General features: G+C 42.0%; 1 protein-coding gene across 1 annotated transcript in view; it reads right to left on the reverse strand.

Annotated features, from left to right (window-relative positions):
• cdh4 (cadherin 4, type 1, R-cadherin (retinal)) overlaps window positions 1–18,360 on the reverse strand; it is a 191,207-nt gene extending 172,847 nt beyond the window's left edge. The window contains exons 1-2 of the mRNA XM_062415383.1: window positions 18,239–18,360; window positions 16,721–16,832 (exon numbers count right to left, since the gene is read on the reverse strand). Of these exons, the coding sequence (XP_062271367.1) occupies window positions 16,721–16,832; window positions 18,239–18,292 (166 nt within the window). The 5' untranslated portion in view covers window positions 18,293–18,360. The remainder of the gene's footprint in view (window positions 1–16,720; window positions 16,833–18,238) is intronic.
• Window positions 18,361–18,631: the final 271 nt, after the last annotated feature.

The raw sequence follows: 18,631 nt of genomic DNA on the forward strand, positions 1-18,631 counted from the left end.
CAGTTCAGGTCTGGTCTTGAACTCAGTATATATCATAACATATTAGCTTTGAGCTCCAGTCTCCATATTGTTTTGTCACTACATCCACATAGAATTCCTCAGTGTCACTCTTGTGTGCTGTATGAACTTTGCATTTTTGGGTTTGATTTTTACAGCATCGGGCATAACAGTTATTTTCGTTGCATTTGTTAGATGTTTTGCCATATGCTGGACATCTTTTAGGATGATGCTACATGCCACATCGACCATATGTCTTTCCTTGTTTGTCTCTGTTTGCTGGTTTTGTTCCATTTTTCACCTCAAGGGTGGCGCTCTGTGGGTGGGTGTAATCCTTCTATTTTCACCTTGTTAGGTCTTCTCTCTCCCACAGTAGGCTAACAATGTCCTCTGCTGACTCGCTGATGTATATAGGGTGGCTTACATTGCTAGTATGATCAAGCAAGATTGAGATGTCTTTTTTGCTAACTTGAAATTTGTTCATGCTCTTCAAGTGCATCCTCTGACACCATGTTCTGTTTGTTCTGTGGGTTCTTCAATAATGACATTGTAGCCTAACTGAAAGAGACTGTTCTTCATACATTACTCCAGTTAGTCAGAGTCAAGAGACACTGTCTGTACATGTGGATCTCCTCCATGCACATGCTCCATCTGATAGGCATAAAAATTAGACTTAGCAAATCACTGTTTGGTCTTACTGTTACTCTACTTCATACTGGGTGTGTAGAGGAGATGATGGCAGCACCCTGTTGGCCTTACTGGTCAAAGAGAGGCAGAGATTGGAGGTCTGCTGTGTACCTGATGCGTAAAAGTGAACATTCAGTTGAAACATATTCCCTCTCTTGAATACAGTGCACGGACAGGAAAGACCAGGAAGCTTTAGTCAAACTGCTGTAGCGTCATATAAGTGCCATTAGAAGAATAAGTCTCTCATAGCAAGGAAATGTTCTTTTTCTTTCTTTTTTATCATCTAACAGAGATTTTAAAGCGTTAAACTATTCAACTTAATCATAATTTATTTATTTGTAATAAACATCTTGTTGGGTGGTATGTAATTATAAAAGCTTCTTTATTATTAATAATGAGAGATAACACAGTATCCAGAAAAGGAGAGGATGAAAATCTCATTATAATGAGAAAAGGAGGTTTTTGGGTGGCAACAATGTGCTGCCATAGAGCTACAGCTGCACACAAGTTTACTCTTTTTTTGTGTGGGAGGGCATCTCTGACTTTTTGTCTCTTTGCGCCCTCTGAAACTTTTCTGGTACTGGGTTTCCATGCAAGAGAAAGCAATTTATGCTCAATTTCTGTCTTTTTTCTTCCTCAGAGCACTTTGCATGTCATTTAACAGCAAAAATTGACTTTTGATCTTGCATTCGAAATATGACTTCCCCGATCAAGATTTTGGCAGGTGAAAGACAATTTGTAAATTCCCGGCTGTTAGCATGTTTAGCCTGTGTGCATTTGCATTTCTATTTAATTCATGTGCCATACAGTGTGTGAATAAATGCATATTCAAATCAAATGATGTCCATCGCACCACAAAGACTCACTGAGCCACAGTAATGTTATCGTCTACCAGTGTTTAAAATGCATGTGTGTGCACAGGCAGCTTCTTGCACCTTTATGGTAAAACTAATAACAGTTCCTCAATAATCATACATTTTAGCATCAAACAAAGTGTATGTGCCTGACTGGCGGTGTTTACAGAGAAAGCCTGTATAACACAGTACAATGCATGTGCATTTATTAGCCCTAAAGGCTCCATTCATTAACTGAGTCAGTTCTGATACAAAACACTCACATTTCTATCAGTGTTATCAGGCACATGCTGCACCCCTGGCAGTCATTTTGGAGAATCCTGCTGTAGTGTAACGGCCCTCCTGCTGCATCCTCCATCACCGCAGTGTTAGTCTTTCTGTTGTCTCTCACACAGCAGCTGACCACACACACACACACACACACACACACACACACACACACACACACACACACACACACACACACACACACACACACACACACACACACACACACACACACACACACACACACACACACACACACACACACACACACACACACACACACACACACACACACACACACACCTCATCAGAGTGGATGAATGGCAGTGTAAAGAAAGCTTAAATTCAGATAGCAGGAATGGCAGTGTCATCTCATTTACCTTGATTTACATTACATCTGTGTGTGCTATTTGTGTAGGTCACACACTCTGTGCTTCAGTTATACATTGACTGTTAGCTTTTTATTAAGGTGCCATGTTTGATGTGTGCTGTACCATTAATGATCCAAGGCAGGGTTTCATGAATGCATAATGATGTTTACCATTAGATTTTTCATCAAAACATCATAATAAAACCAAGGTTGTTGGTTCATGAGGTTTAGATTGATATTTAATCACACCCTTAAGATCTGTTAATGGAAACTGCAACAGAATTACAGTAAGCGTCAACATGTTGCGATACACATGTAGACACAGCAACGGTGGGAGCGTGTTGTCACCACACCATGATGAGCTCCATGTGAATGGATGGAGGTTTGGTTCATCTGCAGTGCGTCCGAGTCTCACGGGCTGGCAGGGCTCCAGTGCTCTGCTCGCTTATTCATCTCTTTCTCCCACAGCCAACATCGTCACACACACACACACACACACACACACACACACACACACACACACACACACACACACACACACACACACACACACACACACACACACACACACACACACACACACACACACACACACACACACACACACACACACACACACACACACACACACGGCACAAACTCATCCACCAGAGCGATACCACTTCATTCGCACAATGTCATTAATCTAAAACAAAGCCAAATTCAGGGGGCCGTGTGATAGCCACAAAACAAATCATGCTAATTGACATTTTAAAAATCAATCTCATCATGAAGATAAGTGCAGTGAAATGAGGAATCAAAGTCCATCAGAATTACAGCACTGCGCAAAGTCAAAGTCCACTTCGCTGACTCCCACAGGTGCACAGAGAAGAGACTAAACTTGACATCCTAAAGAAAATATTCAGTCGTGAGAGTAAATTATGCATACAAATGTGCCACAGGTTCGAAAAAATGCTATGTAGATTTGCCAGTTAGGTGGTTCAGGGTGCGGAGGAAGTAAATAAATAATCCTGTTTAATAATTCATTGAAATTCATGTTGCTTTGCCTCCAGCCTTGAGAGTATTTAGAATGCAGCCTGCAAGGGCCCTGCCTCTGACTAGTGGTGGTGTGTGGTAAGATTATTGAAAATGGGAGGAAGCTCAAGTATACGTGCACTCACACACACACACACACACACAGAAATAAATACATATTTGTACCATGTATCATATATTCTATAAGATACTGGTAAAAAGGACAGCCACCGTCAATGTCTTATCCCCTGTTTGCTCCATTTCTCCCTGGCACGACAGATACAATCTCCAGAGTGTGAAGAGAAGTTCACACAGAGCTTCAGGCTGGTGAATACACTAAAGCTGAGAAAGATGGCGAGGCAGGAACAGGGAGGACTGCAAATTGGATCTAAAAGAAGAAACTGAAAACAGGGAGCATAGAGAGTAGGGAGTAGGAGAAGGAGAGGAGACGAGATGATGGGAAAGGAAAGGAAAGGGAAAGGAGAGGAGGGGGAGAGAATAGGAGAGGAGATGGGGGAGAGAAGAGAGGAGACAAGACGTGAGGAGACGAGGGTAGAGGAGAGGAGGGGGGAGGAAGAGGCTTAAGGCTAGTGATGATATCTTTGCTTGATAGAATTACACCAGCAAATAAAATGATCTCTTGTTTCTGTCAGTCTGTGTGTGTGAGTGTATGTTTGCGTTTGTGTGTGTGTGTGTGTGTGTGTGTGTGTGTGTGTGTGTGTGTGTGTGTGTGTGTGTGTGTGTGTGTGTGTGTGTGTGTGTGTGTGTGTGTGTGTGTGTGTGTGTGTGTGTTGCTTACTCAGCAATGTAAACCGATCTGAGTCATCATGCAGTATCACAGCAGTTCATGAAATTTAATCTATAGAATATATTTCAATTGGACATATCTTTCATGCCTGCACCAACTGTTACAAATCACTTTCAAGTCAAATCATCACTGTGGTCAAGGTCTGGTTAAATTTAGGCACAAAAACCACTTGGTTAGGGACAGATCAGGATTTTGGGTTAAAATGCTCACTTGCAATGCGGTTGGACGCAGGAAGTGAACACAGTGGTCTCCTGCTGCAAAGTCCAGCTAAGTCCACTTTTTGCCATGGACTTTTGGACAACCTTGAGCAATGAAAAATGAAGTTAAGAGGTACACAGTGCACTAAAAAGTGACGCAGAGGGGTGTGACAAAGTGTCAGTATTTGATGAGTTGGGAGTGAAAACAGACTGAATAAACGTGTAAATGACTTGAGGGGAGTTGATGATTAAGAGAATATTGTGAAAACAGCATCCGTGCTACACTTGCAGGGTACAGCTAACATTTTGGCACCACAACCAGGCTGCCTTAATGCCTATTAACGAGACAAAGTTAGCAATTCTTTTGCATTTTCCTCTCTGTTGGCAGCTGAGAAATCAACGCTAAAATTAAATTATAATGAAAGTACACGCTGTGAATTAGAGGCGAAGAACAAGTCTTGAGATATTTAATGGGATTTCACAGAGTAACTTAACTGCAGAAACCCTTTAAGCACGTGTGCACCTGTGTGGCTGTGTGAAGACCGTCTGAAACCGAGCTGCATTAACATTACAACAACTGGCTTAAATATGACAATAGGGCCTGGAAATGCAGTCATTAAATTAATAAAATTGGCTCAATTTTTCAATCCGCAGCTGTTTCTCTTAATTGCCTTTCCTGCTAATGGCAGCTCACTGTTCACGCGCATTATAAACATTTGTCAGGATAAATGTGAAGGAAGTAGGGTGCAAAATCTGTTAACGACTGATAAAATATGCATGTGGTTCAACAAGTGGCTTCATTGCATGCAAGCCTGCATCCCCTAAACCACATTGCATAGTGTGCATTCAACTGGTGGAGCACTGAGTACAAAAAACAGTTCTCACATTGCAACAAAATGTTTTATAACTTTTACATATCTTTTAAATGATATTGCCAAAAACAATCTGATGGATATTAAAGAATGACCACAACATTTCATTTATGATCAATATTCTGCAGTTATATCTCTAAAAATCCAACTAAAGACATGAGTGATATCTTGGTGGAAAAGTAATAATACATGTAGCTACAAGAAGAAAAAAAACTGAAGTGTGGACGTTAAAGCAAGAGACAGTCGAGAATCATCTACTTTTAGCCCCACTGTGGACAATACAAAAGTCAATCAACTATAATAATAAAATAACCATCTGTGATAAGGACTCCATTTTATTCTGTATTTCAATTAGATTCATTCAGCCAGTAAGTGTTTAATGTAATGGGTTTTTTACACTGCACTGGGATATTTCAGTTAAAGGTGCAGTGTGCAGATTTAGTGGCATCTAGCTGAACAGACTTGACAGAAATGTTTTAGTTTTAATTAGTGTAATGCACCTGAAAATAAGAATCATAGTGTTTTAGTAACTTTAGAATGAGCCCTTTATATCTACATGAGGAGCGGGTCCTCTTCCATGGAGGCTGCCATGTAGCACAAAAATGTTTCTACAGTAGCCCAGAACGGACAAACCAAACACTGACTCCTGAGAAAGCCTTTCATGTCTTTCAAGAGTTTCGCAGACACTGTAGGTTCTCCTACATGCGCCAATAAAACCTACACACCGGTCCTTTAAAGAGGCTTCTATTATTGTAACAATGCCATCAATATATTGTTTCATCTTTACAATGTCTCGACATCACAAATACTATGGAAATGAACTCTGTACATGCCAAGCCCAATATCCACTGCATGTTTAATGCATCTGTAACTGTACTATAAGTTCATTGTTTACCCTTTGCACAGATTTCTATAAAGCTGGCTCTTTTGATCAGATATACTGTGCGACTGCACTGATGTTCAAGCCTTCTTCCAACTCCTCCTCGCATTTCATCTAACACGCTGCGGGGCCTGAAGGTGGAAATGGGTTCTGTATTGTTGCCAACATCCACCCTAGCTCTACGATAATGAGCTCTACAGGCCCTGAACCTGACCCAAGCATGAAAAGCTATCAGTTAAAAATAACAGGCAGAAACATCGCTATGGTCAAAGAATTGTGTGGTGTTTCAATGGGTTAATAGAATCTTGGAAAGGCATAACAGAAATGCAAATCAAGCTGTGAATCACCACATGAAATCAGGAAACCAACCAGATATCTACGGATGGTTGATGTTTATTCATGACAGGTGAGTTATACGGGGTAGGCCTATGGCCCTGCAGGGCACTAGTGCTTATTCAACCAGGACGTTTAACTCTCAGTTTCATAATGATACTTTTAGAGAGCTACTCAAAGCTTTCCATCTCCTCTGGTCAGAATGCAGCTTAGAAATGACTACAGCATGTTCAGCCCGTCACCTGTAAGCTGCAAATCAAAAGGCAACATTCCTAAGCACAGACACAAGCTGTCGTGAGAAAATACCATCACAAATGCAGGCACGGCAATGCTGAAGAGCAACAAACCGTATCCTTCGGAGCTAGCGTCAAACATCTTTCATTCATCTGTGTCATCATCGGGATTAGCCTTGATGTTAGATTGGTTTGCGTGGCTATAAATTTGACGCTGGATTTAAATAGGTGTCTGGATGTTAGAGCCATCAATCACTTTGCCACAGCCCTGTAGTGGCTGTAATCATGATGACACAGTAATATGGCTGCATCCGTTTGTCTTTTACCCAGGCTAAATTGCTGTTTATGGCAATAAGAAGGCTTCTATTCCCAGAGGCCACAGTTAGTCAGACTGCCTCTTATTGTCTTACTGCTGGGTTGTGGTGCAGAGCACAAACACTGTCACCAACACCACTACCCCCCCCCCACCTCGTCCTCTATGCCTCTCTTCTCTGTTGGTTCTCGGAGCTATTATTTTTATCTGAAAACCTATACGAGGCTACAGAGAAAAAAAGAGACAAGAGAAAGAGAACAAGAGGGGAAGAGGCACACAGAGAGACAGAGTGGGGCGGGAGAGGAAAACTGTGATTCAACTGAAGCTGTGATCGATGCTACCAGCGTGTGTCTGCATCGCACCTTGCCAGCAAAAAAGGAGGGCTCTATTGATTTGCTCCCAATTTCAATCAAAAAAGTGGGTTCTGAACCCAAGATTCTCCTCTGCAAGTCTACACATTACCAGGTTCTTGCTAAAAAAAGACTAAGATGCCAAACGTCAAGCTTAAGCATATTTTCAAAAACTCCTTGTTGTTATGTAGAGAGAACAAAAGGCACCTTGTTGTGTCTGCGACCGGGACATCTTTGGCATAGTAATATGATATTTTAGGTGGATTTCTGATTGATGCCAGCAGATGGCTATAATCTTCTAATCAAGATTTGCAGTGCATCTCACATCACGCCCCAATATGTCAAGAAGTGAATAAGCAGTACCAAAAGGTATAATCAGATTTAGAAATTCATTTTTTTTTTTCCTGGCAGTTTTACTAAGCGCTTGTCCGGCAAACATCAGGAACATACGAGTCTGCAGGTGAATTTATTATAATGTTGAAGAAACCCATCTGGAGGTCAAAGCTAATAGTGTAATGGCACATTTAACATTTGTCCAGATACCTACAGGGGCCTGTGCTACAATGAATTAACCTCTACCGTAAGTGTTTAAGTGTGTGTCAGTGTGTGCATGTGCGTGGGATACAAGTTGTGTGTGACCCGTTCCTGTGTGAGTGCTGCTGTAAATAGAAATCAGGAAAGTCCTGTCACGCTTTGTTTGGTGTCTCAGTTGGGTTTTTTTTTTAAAGGAAATGGATTCATAAGGGAGCTGGTGATTGCATGATGAGCTCAAAACAGATGGACAGACGTGCGGACAAAGGGAAAGCTGATAAAAACATAAAAAGATTCAATTCTTTACTGTCATCGGAGCTGGCGATAAGAGGGAGCAGGAGACAGAAATGGATTAAGTTGTATTACAATTCTACACCAGAGTATCGTCTGTTTATACTTGTCAGCAAAATATATTTGCAGATTTGTCGGGCTCCCGCAGACAAATCTGCATCAAGACCGGACGAAGTGTGCTTCCGTATTGTGATTTCCAATCAGCCATCTGAATCCTGGCCAGAGTGCTCTCTTTCAAAACAACCTGTTAGTAGAAAGTACAACTGAGTTCTCTATGCTGTTGCAACAATTGTATTTTTTATTTTTTAAAGCAAGCCAATCACTGCTCTAGAGATAATAACTACCACTAATTTAGAAGAAATACACCTAGAAAGCTTGTCTATAGCATGACAACATGATTAAAAAGCAATGGTTTCCTCTAAATCATAATTGGAAAGTTTGATGGGAGGGAAAAAACTGTGAAAAAAGACGTTTGCGTTTCAAATTAAATGAGATGAGCTGCATGAGAAGTGGGCATCCACAAGTCACCGTGCATGAGCAAATAAGCCTGCACACAGCCAGCTTTTTCAGGTCAAAATAGACAGCAAATTGATACAATCAAATTCGAAAAGCATCACCGCCATAGGGGATGCAATTTCCCCCCCCTCCCCCCCCTTTTTTTTTCTTATGATGGAGTCAGGATTTGTGTTTCTATTTTCTTTTATGGTGCCATCGTTTCCCGAACTGTTTCTTTTATGTGCCTCAGAGCCTGGTGAAAAATGGCAGAGACGTTGTATATCTTTCAGCACCAAGGCTAATCTGCAGCACACACACACACTGTTTACATATACAGTACATCACTGCAGTTGCACTCATTCGTTCATTCATTTAAAACTGTAAATATAAGCGTATGTGAACCGAAGCCCACATAAATTCTGGTATCACTTGGCATATGACTTTTTACTATTAGGAGGTACAATAAAAATATGAGTCCCTAAACTGGTTTCTAATGTAAGGCATCATGCTCCATATACTCAACCTAAACGTCTCATTTTCTAACAGCAAGACTGTTAGAGAGAGTGCAAATCATCACATTTTGAATAGAAATAATGAGATATCGCAAACCCTCATGTTGCTTTCATGTGGTATATTATGACCAAAAGCTGCAAATTTAACAAAATGTCATATTTTTGTATATTTAAACAGTCTCAAGCATACAGAATTTTAACAGTTACGGCCTCACTGCTAAGATGAAATCGATGCCTCTATTTTAGTCATGGAAATTGTTAATTCAGGAAATATTTCTTTCTGTTTGATTGACAAGTTTACACCTTTAACGCTCTTACTCTCTATCTCTCCCTCTCTCTCTCTATCTCTCTCTTTCCCTCTCTCTCTCCCTCTCTAAGTGTGTTGTATATCTCTCTCTCCCCCACATCCCTCTCCTTTGCTTACTAATGAGCCGTGAGATTGACAGCTGGATTACTGGGCTGTTTTTTAATCCTTTAATTTCTCCATTTAAAATAATCACCCTCTGGATGAAGCGCTGCCTACCAACACATACGCACACATATACACACAATGCACAAAATATACTTTGCTCCAAATATAAATAAATAAATGTGCAAGGCTTTTTTTTTCTCGCAATTTAACAAAAATGCACAAGAGAATATGGTTAGAGCGAGAGCACGCGGGCGCCCTGATCAAATATAGATTCCAGGCTGAATTAATCCAAAGGACAAAGTGGAGCACAAACCCCTCTCTGGCAAGGGACCTTTTTGATATTAGAATTTGTAGAACAAAGGCATCTTGACAGTATAGTCTTTTAATTAAGGCGATAGAATAGCAAAAGCCCTGTGGTTTCAGAAATGGCTGTACAGTACAATACAGCAAGGCCCTCTGGAGATACATTTAGCAGCAGCTTAGAAGGATCTATGTGTTGAGTCGAGCCAAACGTAAATCATTTTGATTGGGCCATGTTTTTCATCTCCTCCAGTGCTGCAGACTGAGGATATGAGTGCTGGAGAACATGTGAGGTCAAGTGGCAGCACAAGGTCAAACCGCTTGGCCATAATTCATCAATAAAGTGTGAAGCAGTGTGTCACTTTGAGCCCCTGACTCAGGCATGAAGAGGAGGGTGGAGAGGTGGGGGTGCTAGTTAGGTAGAGGTGGAGGTAGAGTGCAGTAAGTCTGGAACCAATAGACAGATGTCCTTCTAAAATATACACGTCTGTCTGACATGCTGGAGTTATGGGAAATGTCACGGTGGGCTTCACAAGAATGCCTTCTATCCTTGTTGTTCTACCTCCATCTAATCCTGTCCTCAGTCTCCAACTCCTGCTCCTCCTTCTCCTGTGTTTAGAAAGAGGTCTGAGGACTTGTGAATCCTCCCCAACTGCATGAGCTGATAGAGATCCACTCCAGAGTAATTACAACATGTCCAGAAGTGGTACATAAGACTCTAAACATTCAGGCCAAACTCGATGGAGGCTGGAAAGAAAAACTAAGAGGTGAAAACCACAAACTGTCGGTGATGAACAAAGGCGGAATAATTGCAATCTCTACAGTAAGCAAATTATTGCTTTTGATTCCCTTGTGTATTGGAAGAAGAAAGCTTGACATGTTTCAAAGCCAATCAAAAGATGCTGCACTGAGCCACAATTTCAGACTGATGAAAAAACCGGTTCAAACTGAGCTTTTCCACATTATTTTCGGAGCAACGAGGTTCGCACTGAGCACCGACGCATTTCTTTTCAGTTTATTTTGCAGTGTTACTGTAGTTAAACCCCTTTCTTTTGTCTATTAATTGTAATCTGTAATAAATCTATCCAATAATCCACCTAAATGACACCGAAGTGAACAGTGTTGTGACAATACAGGCAGGCAAGATAACACGTCAGTGAATAATTCAAGCTGAAGAAACCCCACTTTATACTGTAAGGCCTGATTGGTATTCAGATGCATGTAAATCCTGGAGCCTAGAGGAGGGGGTAAAAACCTTTGTAATGAACTGATAGATTGCGGGTTACACTTACAGCTGAAAGGTGAAACAGAGGTCTCCTGGTGGGAAAAGTCTTCCTTTCTGCACTGCAACAAAACGCCAATAGAGTCTTAATCAAGGCCACCGATCATTAAAGTGCACCGAGATGCAAAGCGCTAATACACATCGATTGAGAGAAAAGGGGGGGGGGGATCAATTAAAAAAAGGTTTTCGATAACAAATGCAAATAGTATTCACAAAGTACAAGGTCATCAATGGTACATAAGGTATTGGTTTGTAAAGAGAGGCAACCACCAGGAGGGCTAACTAATAACTAATTTGTTTCCAAAAAATATCAAAGAAACGTTACTTTATACTTTATCTTCTTTCTAAATCTGTCCTTGTCTTAACTCCTGAAATACAGTAGTAAGTCTCCAGTTCCCTGTCCAACACAGTCCTCTTTCTTATCCGTTAATCCCTTGCCAAGGACTCTCTTTTTGGCTAACACCATCAGAAGTGCCTCATTCTTCTTCTTTTTTTCATATAATCACTTTATGATTCCACCCTGAGCCACCAGCTCTTGCAGATGCAATCTAAAAGGTCTGATAATATCGCGATTACCTCCGTTTGAAGGTCAGAATTCAGGGCACAATTAGCTCACCCCTATTTTGTCAGGAAATATAGATCTACTGCATAATCTCACTCAGCGGAGTGCGAGCAGAGAGCGTGCACAGCAGCATGAGTCTCGGGCGTTCGGGCCTCTGACAGCTCCTCTACGTCTAAATGGGAAGAGGTTGAAATGAATCATTGCTGTCTCTCAACGGGCTCCAGATGGGCAAGTAGTGAAACTATATGTGTCGTAGTGAAATTCCACGAGAGTACATGCCATGACCCAACGACCAGCCATCAGACTAAGGCTAATACGAGTATACAGCGAGGGGAGCTCAGTGGAGATCAGTGCACTAGAACTAATAAAATTCACATGAAAGCCCTGACAAGAGGCAATAATATTTCTGCTGACAGCCGATTTCCCATCTATCAAAACCCGTTTTTTTAAACTTACTACCTCCACAGAGGAAATGACTACAAAACACGATGAAAAGCATTGTGCGGTGGCATGTACTATATCTTGGGTGGCTTGCTGGATGGAATTGGTTCAGCGTGTATGTCATGTTGTGGGGAGTTTGAGGGATCTAGGAGCGTAGCTTGGTTTGGTAAGAAGGCAGGCGAGATAAAGAGAAATGATGTGGCTCATCTTCTGTACCTGTATTCTATCAGCTCACCACAGACTGCAGGTCCTGGCTGCAGAGATGAAAGACTCTCTGGAGGACAAGAGAGACGTCCGTGAGTCAGAAGGAAAATGGCATCCCGCTTATCAAATGCCTGGAAACGTAATCCCACCCACCTCCCCACCCTCCCCCCTTACATCCACCCACCTTTCAGTTCTTGGGCCTGGACGTACTTATGAAAGCCCTGTCACTTTGGATGCTGGGTTAGGAGTCAGAAGTTCTCTACAGCACAGCGCATACTGAGCTGGCTGCTTCAAAGCAGATATGGCTCCTTGCCAGATTTTTCCTGCCGCAGTCTAATTGGGGTCATGTAACAAGTCATTTTGTATGTGTAACTTTTAGAGATGGAATTAAACAATAGGAAATCCATGCCGAAAGCGTATGCTGATGGAGGCATGATCCTCCTTAAATTAATCTTTCAGATTAAAGTACAGTGTGTGTATTTTTTTTTCTTTTTTAACATCTGCAAAAAAGACCCAATTTTAAATTTAAAGCCTTGGGATGAAGGAAGCAAGGAAAGGCACCCAAATGTGGATTTAAAAAAAAAAATTTAATTGAGCAAGGTCATCACTTGTGATTCAAGAAAAAACAGAAGAATGAAACAGAGCATATTCTCTTTGAAAGGGCAGAGTAGGGTTGAGACGACAAAGTGGCTGTTTAAGGAATAGGCACATCTCTTTTGTTGCTGTCTGACAGAAGACATTAAGTTATCATCATTGTTTTTGTTTTTTTCCATTTTCCCATAACATAGTGGCCCTTTACTGCGTTTCTGAAATGCTTTCACTGAAAAACTGAAATTGATTTTTCTCCAAAGATGAGGTTTCTGCAATGCAGTAAATCCATCAAAGTCATTTTCTTTGTCACAAAATCTTAGCAACATAAAGTAAAGTATGCAGTGAGACCGGCATCTAAATCACACAGAGCTGTCTTTTCTCCTGCGTTAAGAACTGGCGAAGGGGCAAAGGGTGAAACTCATCACTGCTGTCTTTCCAAATATGCATTGACAGTGACTTAAAGAGACACTATCCTGACTGAAATGTATTTCAAGTCTTTTCTTTTTTTTTTCTTGTGCTAAGGCCACATCCCCTTGTCCGTGTTCCTAGGTGTCTGTTCCGGCTCTTGGAGCGAGGTGATGGTTTACACAGCGATGTGCAAACACTGGAATATTTCTTTTCATGGCTTATCTGCCCACAGCGGGAATCTGCACGGACCGCGACTCAAGCCCGGCTGTCTGCTTGCCTGTGTGCCACAGCCTCCCCCTCCAATCCTGACCCAGCTCTCAGACAAACATGTCCATGGAAGAATGGGATGATTTATTCAGCACAACTTAGCAGCAGCAGCACAGAGATTCGTGAGTTAGTTAAACAAAGGTCTTTTATGGTCAACCACAAACCCATAACAGCCTTTTTAACCTATAAAGCCAGCAAAGAATGACCGAAGGGGGCACTGAATGATGCATTACAATTCAAAAATGACCTTTCAAGTCTTGACCAGACACTTGACTTTGTCTACAGAGAGAACGAGAGAAAAAGAAGAAAGGTTAAAGGTCCATACCACTGTTTTAGCATACTGTAGTGTATTGACTAAAAGTCATGTATCATTTAAATCACTGCTGGCCATTTTCAAAGCCATGCTGTTGTGTTTGTTTCTAGTTTGTCATTGTCCAGTGAAAAACATTCATCTCCAAGTTTATGCTTTCAGATAGGGTAAAGCAGAGTTTCCCAACATGAAGGTTGGGACCCCGAAGGAGTCGCAAGATACATCTGAGTAGGGTCATAACATTATTATCCTATGAAAGATTTTTTTTCGTGGAAGGTCCTGCAAAGTTTTACCTCTTCAAGACTCTACAAAACACATTATAGCATTTATCATGAGACAATCTGTGATAGGGAGGTTGCAACTGGGCAACCAGGTTGGGAACTACTGCTACTGATCCTATATGGGTTGAGAAAATTCCCCTCCTCCATCAAATCATCAAAACATTTAAAGTTGTTTTTGTTTCAGTGTTTTGGCATTTTAACATAGTAATGAAGATGAAGTTGCAGGTTGATTTTAAAGTAATGACAACATAACTGACATTTGAAGCCTCTTTAAGTTGTTTGTCACTCAATATTGAAATGAATGGAAATCAGTGGTTTCAAACATTTAAAACACTATCCTGTGCCTTTGGGGGAAAGAGCAGCAGCAGTAATGGAAAGCATTCATATAATCTGATCCTTTAAGCACAGACAAAACACATTGCATATCCACTAGGCATAAACAACCAGAGCATCGAGAGAAATATTTACAGCACATTCAGTTAACACAGATTGTTGTTAATGAATTTGATATTAAAAGTACAGTGTAGTCACTGCTAAACTACCCACACACATAAACAAAACAAGAAAATTGAGGCAAAACGACTGCCACTTCCCCCTCAGCATGAAAAGAGCTGCAGTCCCAACATTGTTCAGCTACTGGAAACGGGAGCCGGGTTCACACTGCACCTGCTGGGCCACAGCTCTCTGCCTTATCCACCATCGCTCACTATCCATCTCTCCAGAGAGACAACAGCCATGGCCCACAGCGGTCCAGCAACCCCCTAGCCAGCATCGCAGACCCTCCCACAACTTATCCCTGGCCCATTCATTTTCTTGGGAAGTGACAGTTTCAGGTTATACATATTGTTGCGTTAGTATTAAAGGCGTCCTCCCGCTTTGTGTCCCACTGTATAGAAAAACAGACCTTCAGTAAGGGTAGCCTCTGCACATTAATCATTGCATGAGGACTTAAGGTGCTGCAGCCCATATCCCTTTGAGTGGCCAGTTGGGAGGACAGCATGGCTCTCAGATTGATTTTCACAAAGAACAAACACAGAGACACAGAAAATGAGAGAGAGAGAGAGAGATGCAGACTGGAAGCCGATGCGAAATGAGATCAAAGCTGAGCTGATGCACCACATCACCAAAATCAGATGGATACAGTTGAGCTTTGCCGTGACCTGTGTCAGCAACCAATATGTGCACCAGGACATGTGTGTGCACCAACATCCCCCTGAGACACAAACACAGACACACATAAAAGATGCTAACGCAAACAACCACTGAGCAGGAGAAAGCAACATACGTCATCTGTCTAGTAGATACACCATACTGTGTTAATGTTGTTTGGGTCAGTAAGGACGCCTCAGTCCATTTCCAAACAGGCAGAAACCTTGAGCACAGAGCCCCTTCAGGCAAACACGCTCCCCGCTGACCGGCTGCACTGTCCTTGTCAGCCTCCTAAATAACAAAATAACCTCCAGAATAATTCAATTGTTTTGCTCTGAGCCGGAAAATGCTCAAACAGCTGTTACAATGAGAATGCCATTTCCTCCTGGCAAATAGCATTTCACGTAACAATAGACAAATATTTGGCTATAAAAGCAAAGTGTCAGGGGAGAGCTAAGCTTATTGTACACTGTTGCTGAGCTGTTACCCGGAGTGTGAGTAACAGCCTAGAGTAGGCTACAGGGAAGAAATAGGAGGAAATGTATAAAACCAAATGTTACCAAAAACCTAGTCCCACCCCCCAACTCACAGCGCAAACCTACAGCGTAGATCACCATCTTGCAGTTCTAGATGTTTAAAGCTTTAGTTATAACATGGTCCATGTTATAGAAACCCATTTTGCACATATCAAAGATTTTGTTTATCTGTCAATTATGCAAATTGAGAGTCTAGGATGTGACTTAGAGGGATTTTTTCCATTATGGCAAAGATTCACCAGCAAATAGAAGACACAGACTGAAGAAGCCACAGCATAATTTCACATGGCAGGAGATGAACCTCACAGTAGAGGCAGTACGCTGCCTGCCTGAAAAGAAATGGAGCGAATAAAAACAGAATTGAATTCCTCTGAAAAGCAAAAGGAATAAAAAAAGGCTGGAAAATGTATAACAATGAACACTGGTAATAAAAAAAAAGTTTTTTGAGCTTCCAGCTACAAACATGCAGTGTAGGCAACAAGCCATTTAAATGAGTCTGCTCTGCAAGCCTGCTGTCTAGTCAATCAAAAAAAAAGAAGAAGCATATTGTTGCTTTTGTACTGCAATTGCTGGCATTTAGGTGTTCATTCATCAATGAAGCTCCATATCAAATGACAACCCTTGAACAGAGTGCGTTACACATTTTGCTGTCACGTCATGTTTAATCACTCTGCAAGATTTATTTCTACTCAAGTTACATCCCAACTCTGGATCTTTCTCCTTGAACGTATGCAAGCCTGCGCGCAAGACAAGCTGCTTATGTTGCACAGCCACAGCCAGAGTCTGTTCTGACCTTCTTTAGGAGTGATGGAGAGCCCCCACGCCATAATATAAGTCTCTCTTCCCACCCACCCAACACACACATAGACACACACTTTCTCACTCAATCAGACTGTGAGGTTGGGGTCACATATGGGCAGAGAAAAGAAAACATCATCAGTCGGTAACTGAGATCCAGCAGCGGCAGACTTACCTTTGAGAATGCTCTGGCCGTGCAGTACGTCTCTCGAGACAATCACTGTGTAGAAGTTCTGGGAGAAGCCTGGTCTGCATGGAGGTTTAAGGGGCTGACCTGCCTTACTCCCCTGAGGAATAAAACAAGACGGCCTGTTAAGTATTGGCAAATTGACTTGCGGCCACGGGGTCACAAGGCTGATCTCAGCCTTTTCAGACTGATATTGAACCATGCAGTCGCTCTGGCTACAGTGAGTGATTTGCTTTAGACTACAGTATGGTGCACTTGGACGGTCACAGTGGGGAAATTCCACATCTGGGGCTAAAGACACCTGCTCCAGATAACTGTCAAACATCACGACAGGCACTGTAGAAATACTGAACAAAAGGGCGAGTAAATGGTTTCTATGATGGTGATCGTCATCATCATTATGACGGACGCTGTAACAGTGATCACCATGAAAATTATGACACATCATGCTAATGGCACTAATGATGATGACCATTATACCAGCGATGACTAAAGCTAAGAGGAGATGTTTAACTCAAACATTCAGTACATGTCACACGCTGATGGGATCGTTAGAGCAACAGACACTCAAGAGAAAGTGTGTGTGTGTGTGTGTGTGTGTGTGTGTGTGTGTGTGTGTGTGTGTGTGTGAGTGAGTGTGTGAGAGAGAGAGAGAGAGAGAGAGAGAGAGAGAGAGAGAGAGAGAGAGAGAGAGAGAGAGAGAGAGAGAGAGACAAATGAAAAAAGCCAAATGTTTGTATTAAATTACACGCATTTGATATATAAGCATAGTTGCAGGCACACAGTACTACATATCCAGCAGGCATTTAATTCCCCAGAGAATGCACTTGCAGCATCCACCTCATACATCATATCAATTTATGGCTTATAAAGAAAATATATTGCCCTTTTCTGCTGCATAATATAGGCAACTCAATATTTCCCTGACTGCATATCAACAGAACCCAACAAACTACAGCTGCATATATTTGGAGGAATAGGGGTTAAGTTTGAAGAATAAAGTATGGTAAGCTCTTCATTGATCATTTACTTCTTAAATCATCCCCTTAAAATAGGCACCAAACATGATAACCAAGTCGCCAAATTAGACACTAATCCCAGAAATGTGGAAAAGGAGAAATGACAGTGCGTAAACGTGCGTAAACGAAGTTGATCGCAGCCAACAGAAGGAGAAGCCCCTCTTGGAAACCACTGTCCTCTGCAACAAGGCACTGCAGTTTATTTAAGCAGAGAGGGATGGGAATGCTGGCGAACATAGTTGCAAGTTACTTTTTTTTCGTCAAATTTAGGCTCAAATATTCCTGACCTTAAACATTGCCGTAATAAGCTCGGTTACACACATCATGTTGCCTTTAGCGCAACACTGCGGGGGACAGTGAACCTTTTACAGCCACTCTCGAGGGCTCTCACAGCGCGCTGCAAAGCCCGAGTAAGCAGTACAGCAGTGCAGCACTTCCACATTACTGTCTTTATCGAAAAAGACCGGAGGAAATTAACTCATCTTACCGAGGATGCACCCACAAGTAAGGTGCACGCCAGAATGACGCAGCCAACGCTCATCTTTGCAAAAAAAAAAAATCGCGTGTTAGGAAAGAAAAAAGGGAAGGAAAGAGATGCGTCTTCTTCGCCAAATACCCCTTCAGTAATTCCCGGAGTCCTGTTTCTTCTTCTCGGGTGTTGAGTGAGAGACCGTCCTTACTTGTCTGGCGCAAAAGTGCCGCTGAGACAGAGATGCTGCGCTCGGTCCAGAGGAAGCCGGTGCCCATTGGATAACAGCGTCACTACAACCCCTCCTACCACACGGCGGAGCAGACTCGGCAGTGAGCTCTGTCTGCGCTCCAGCTGACTTCCTGTGATGCCCCGTACATATCTGGGATATATTGGTAGAAAAAAAGCATT

The sequence above is a fragment of the Scomber scombrus genome, chromosome 3, assembly GCF_963691925.1.
Source record: "Scomber scombrus chromosome 3, fScoSco1.1, whole genome shotgun sequence".
Classification (NCBI taxonomy): Eukaryota; Metazoa; Chordata; class Actinopteri; order Scombriformes; family Scombridae; genus Scomber; species Scomber scombrus.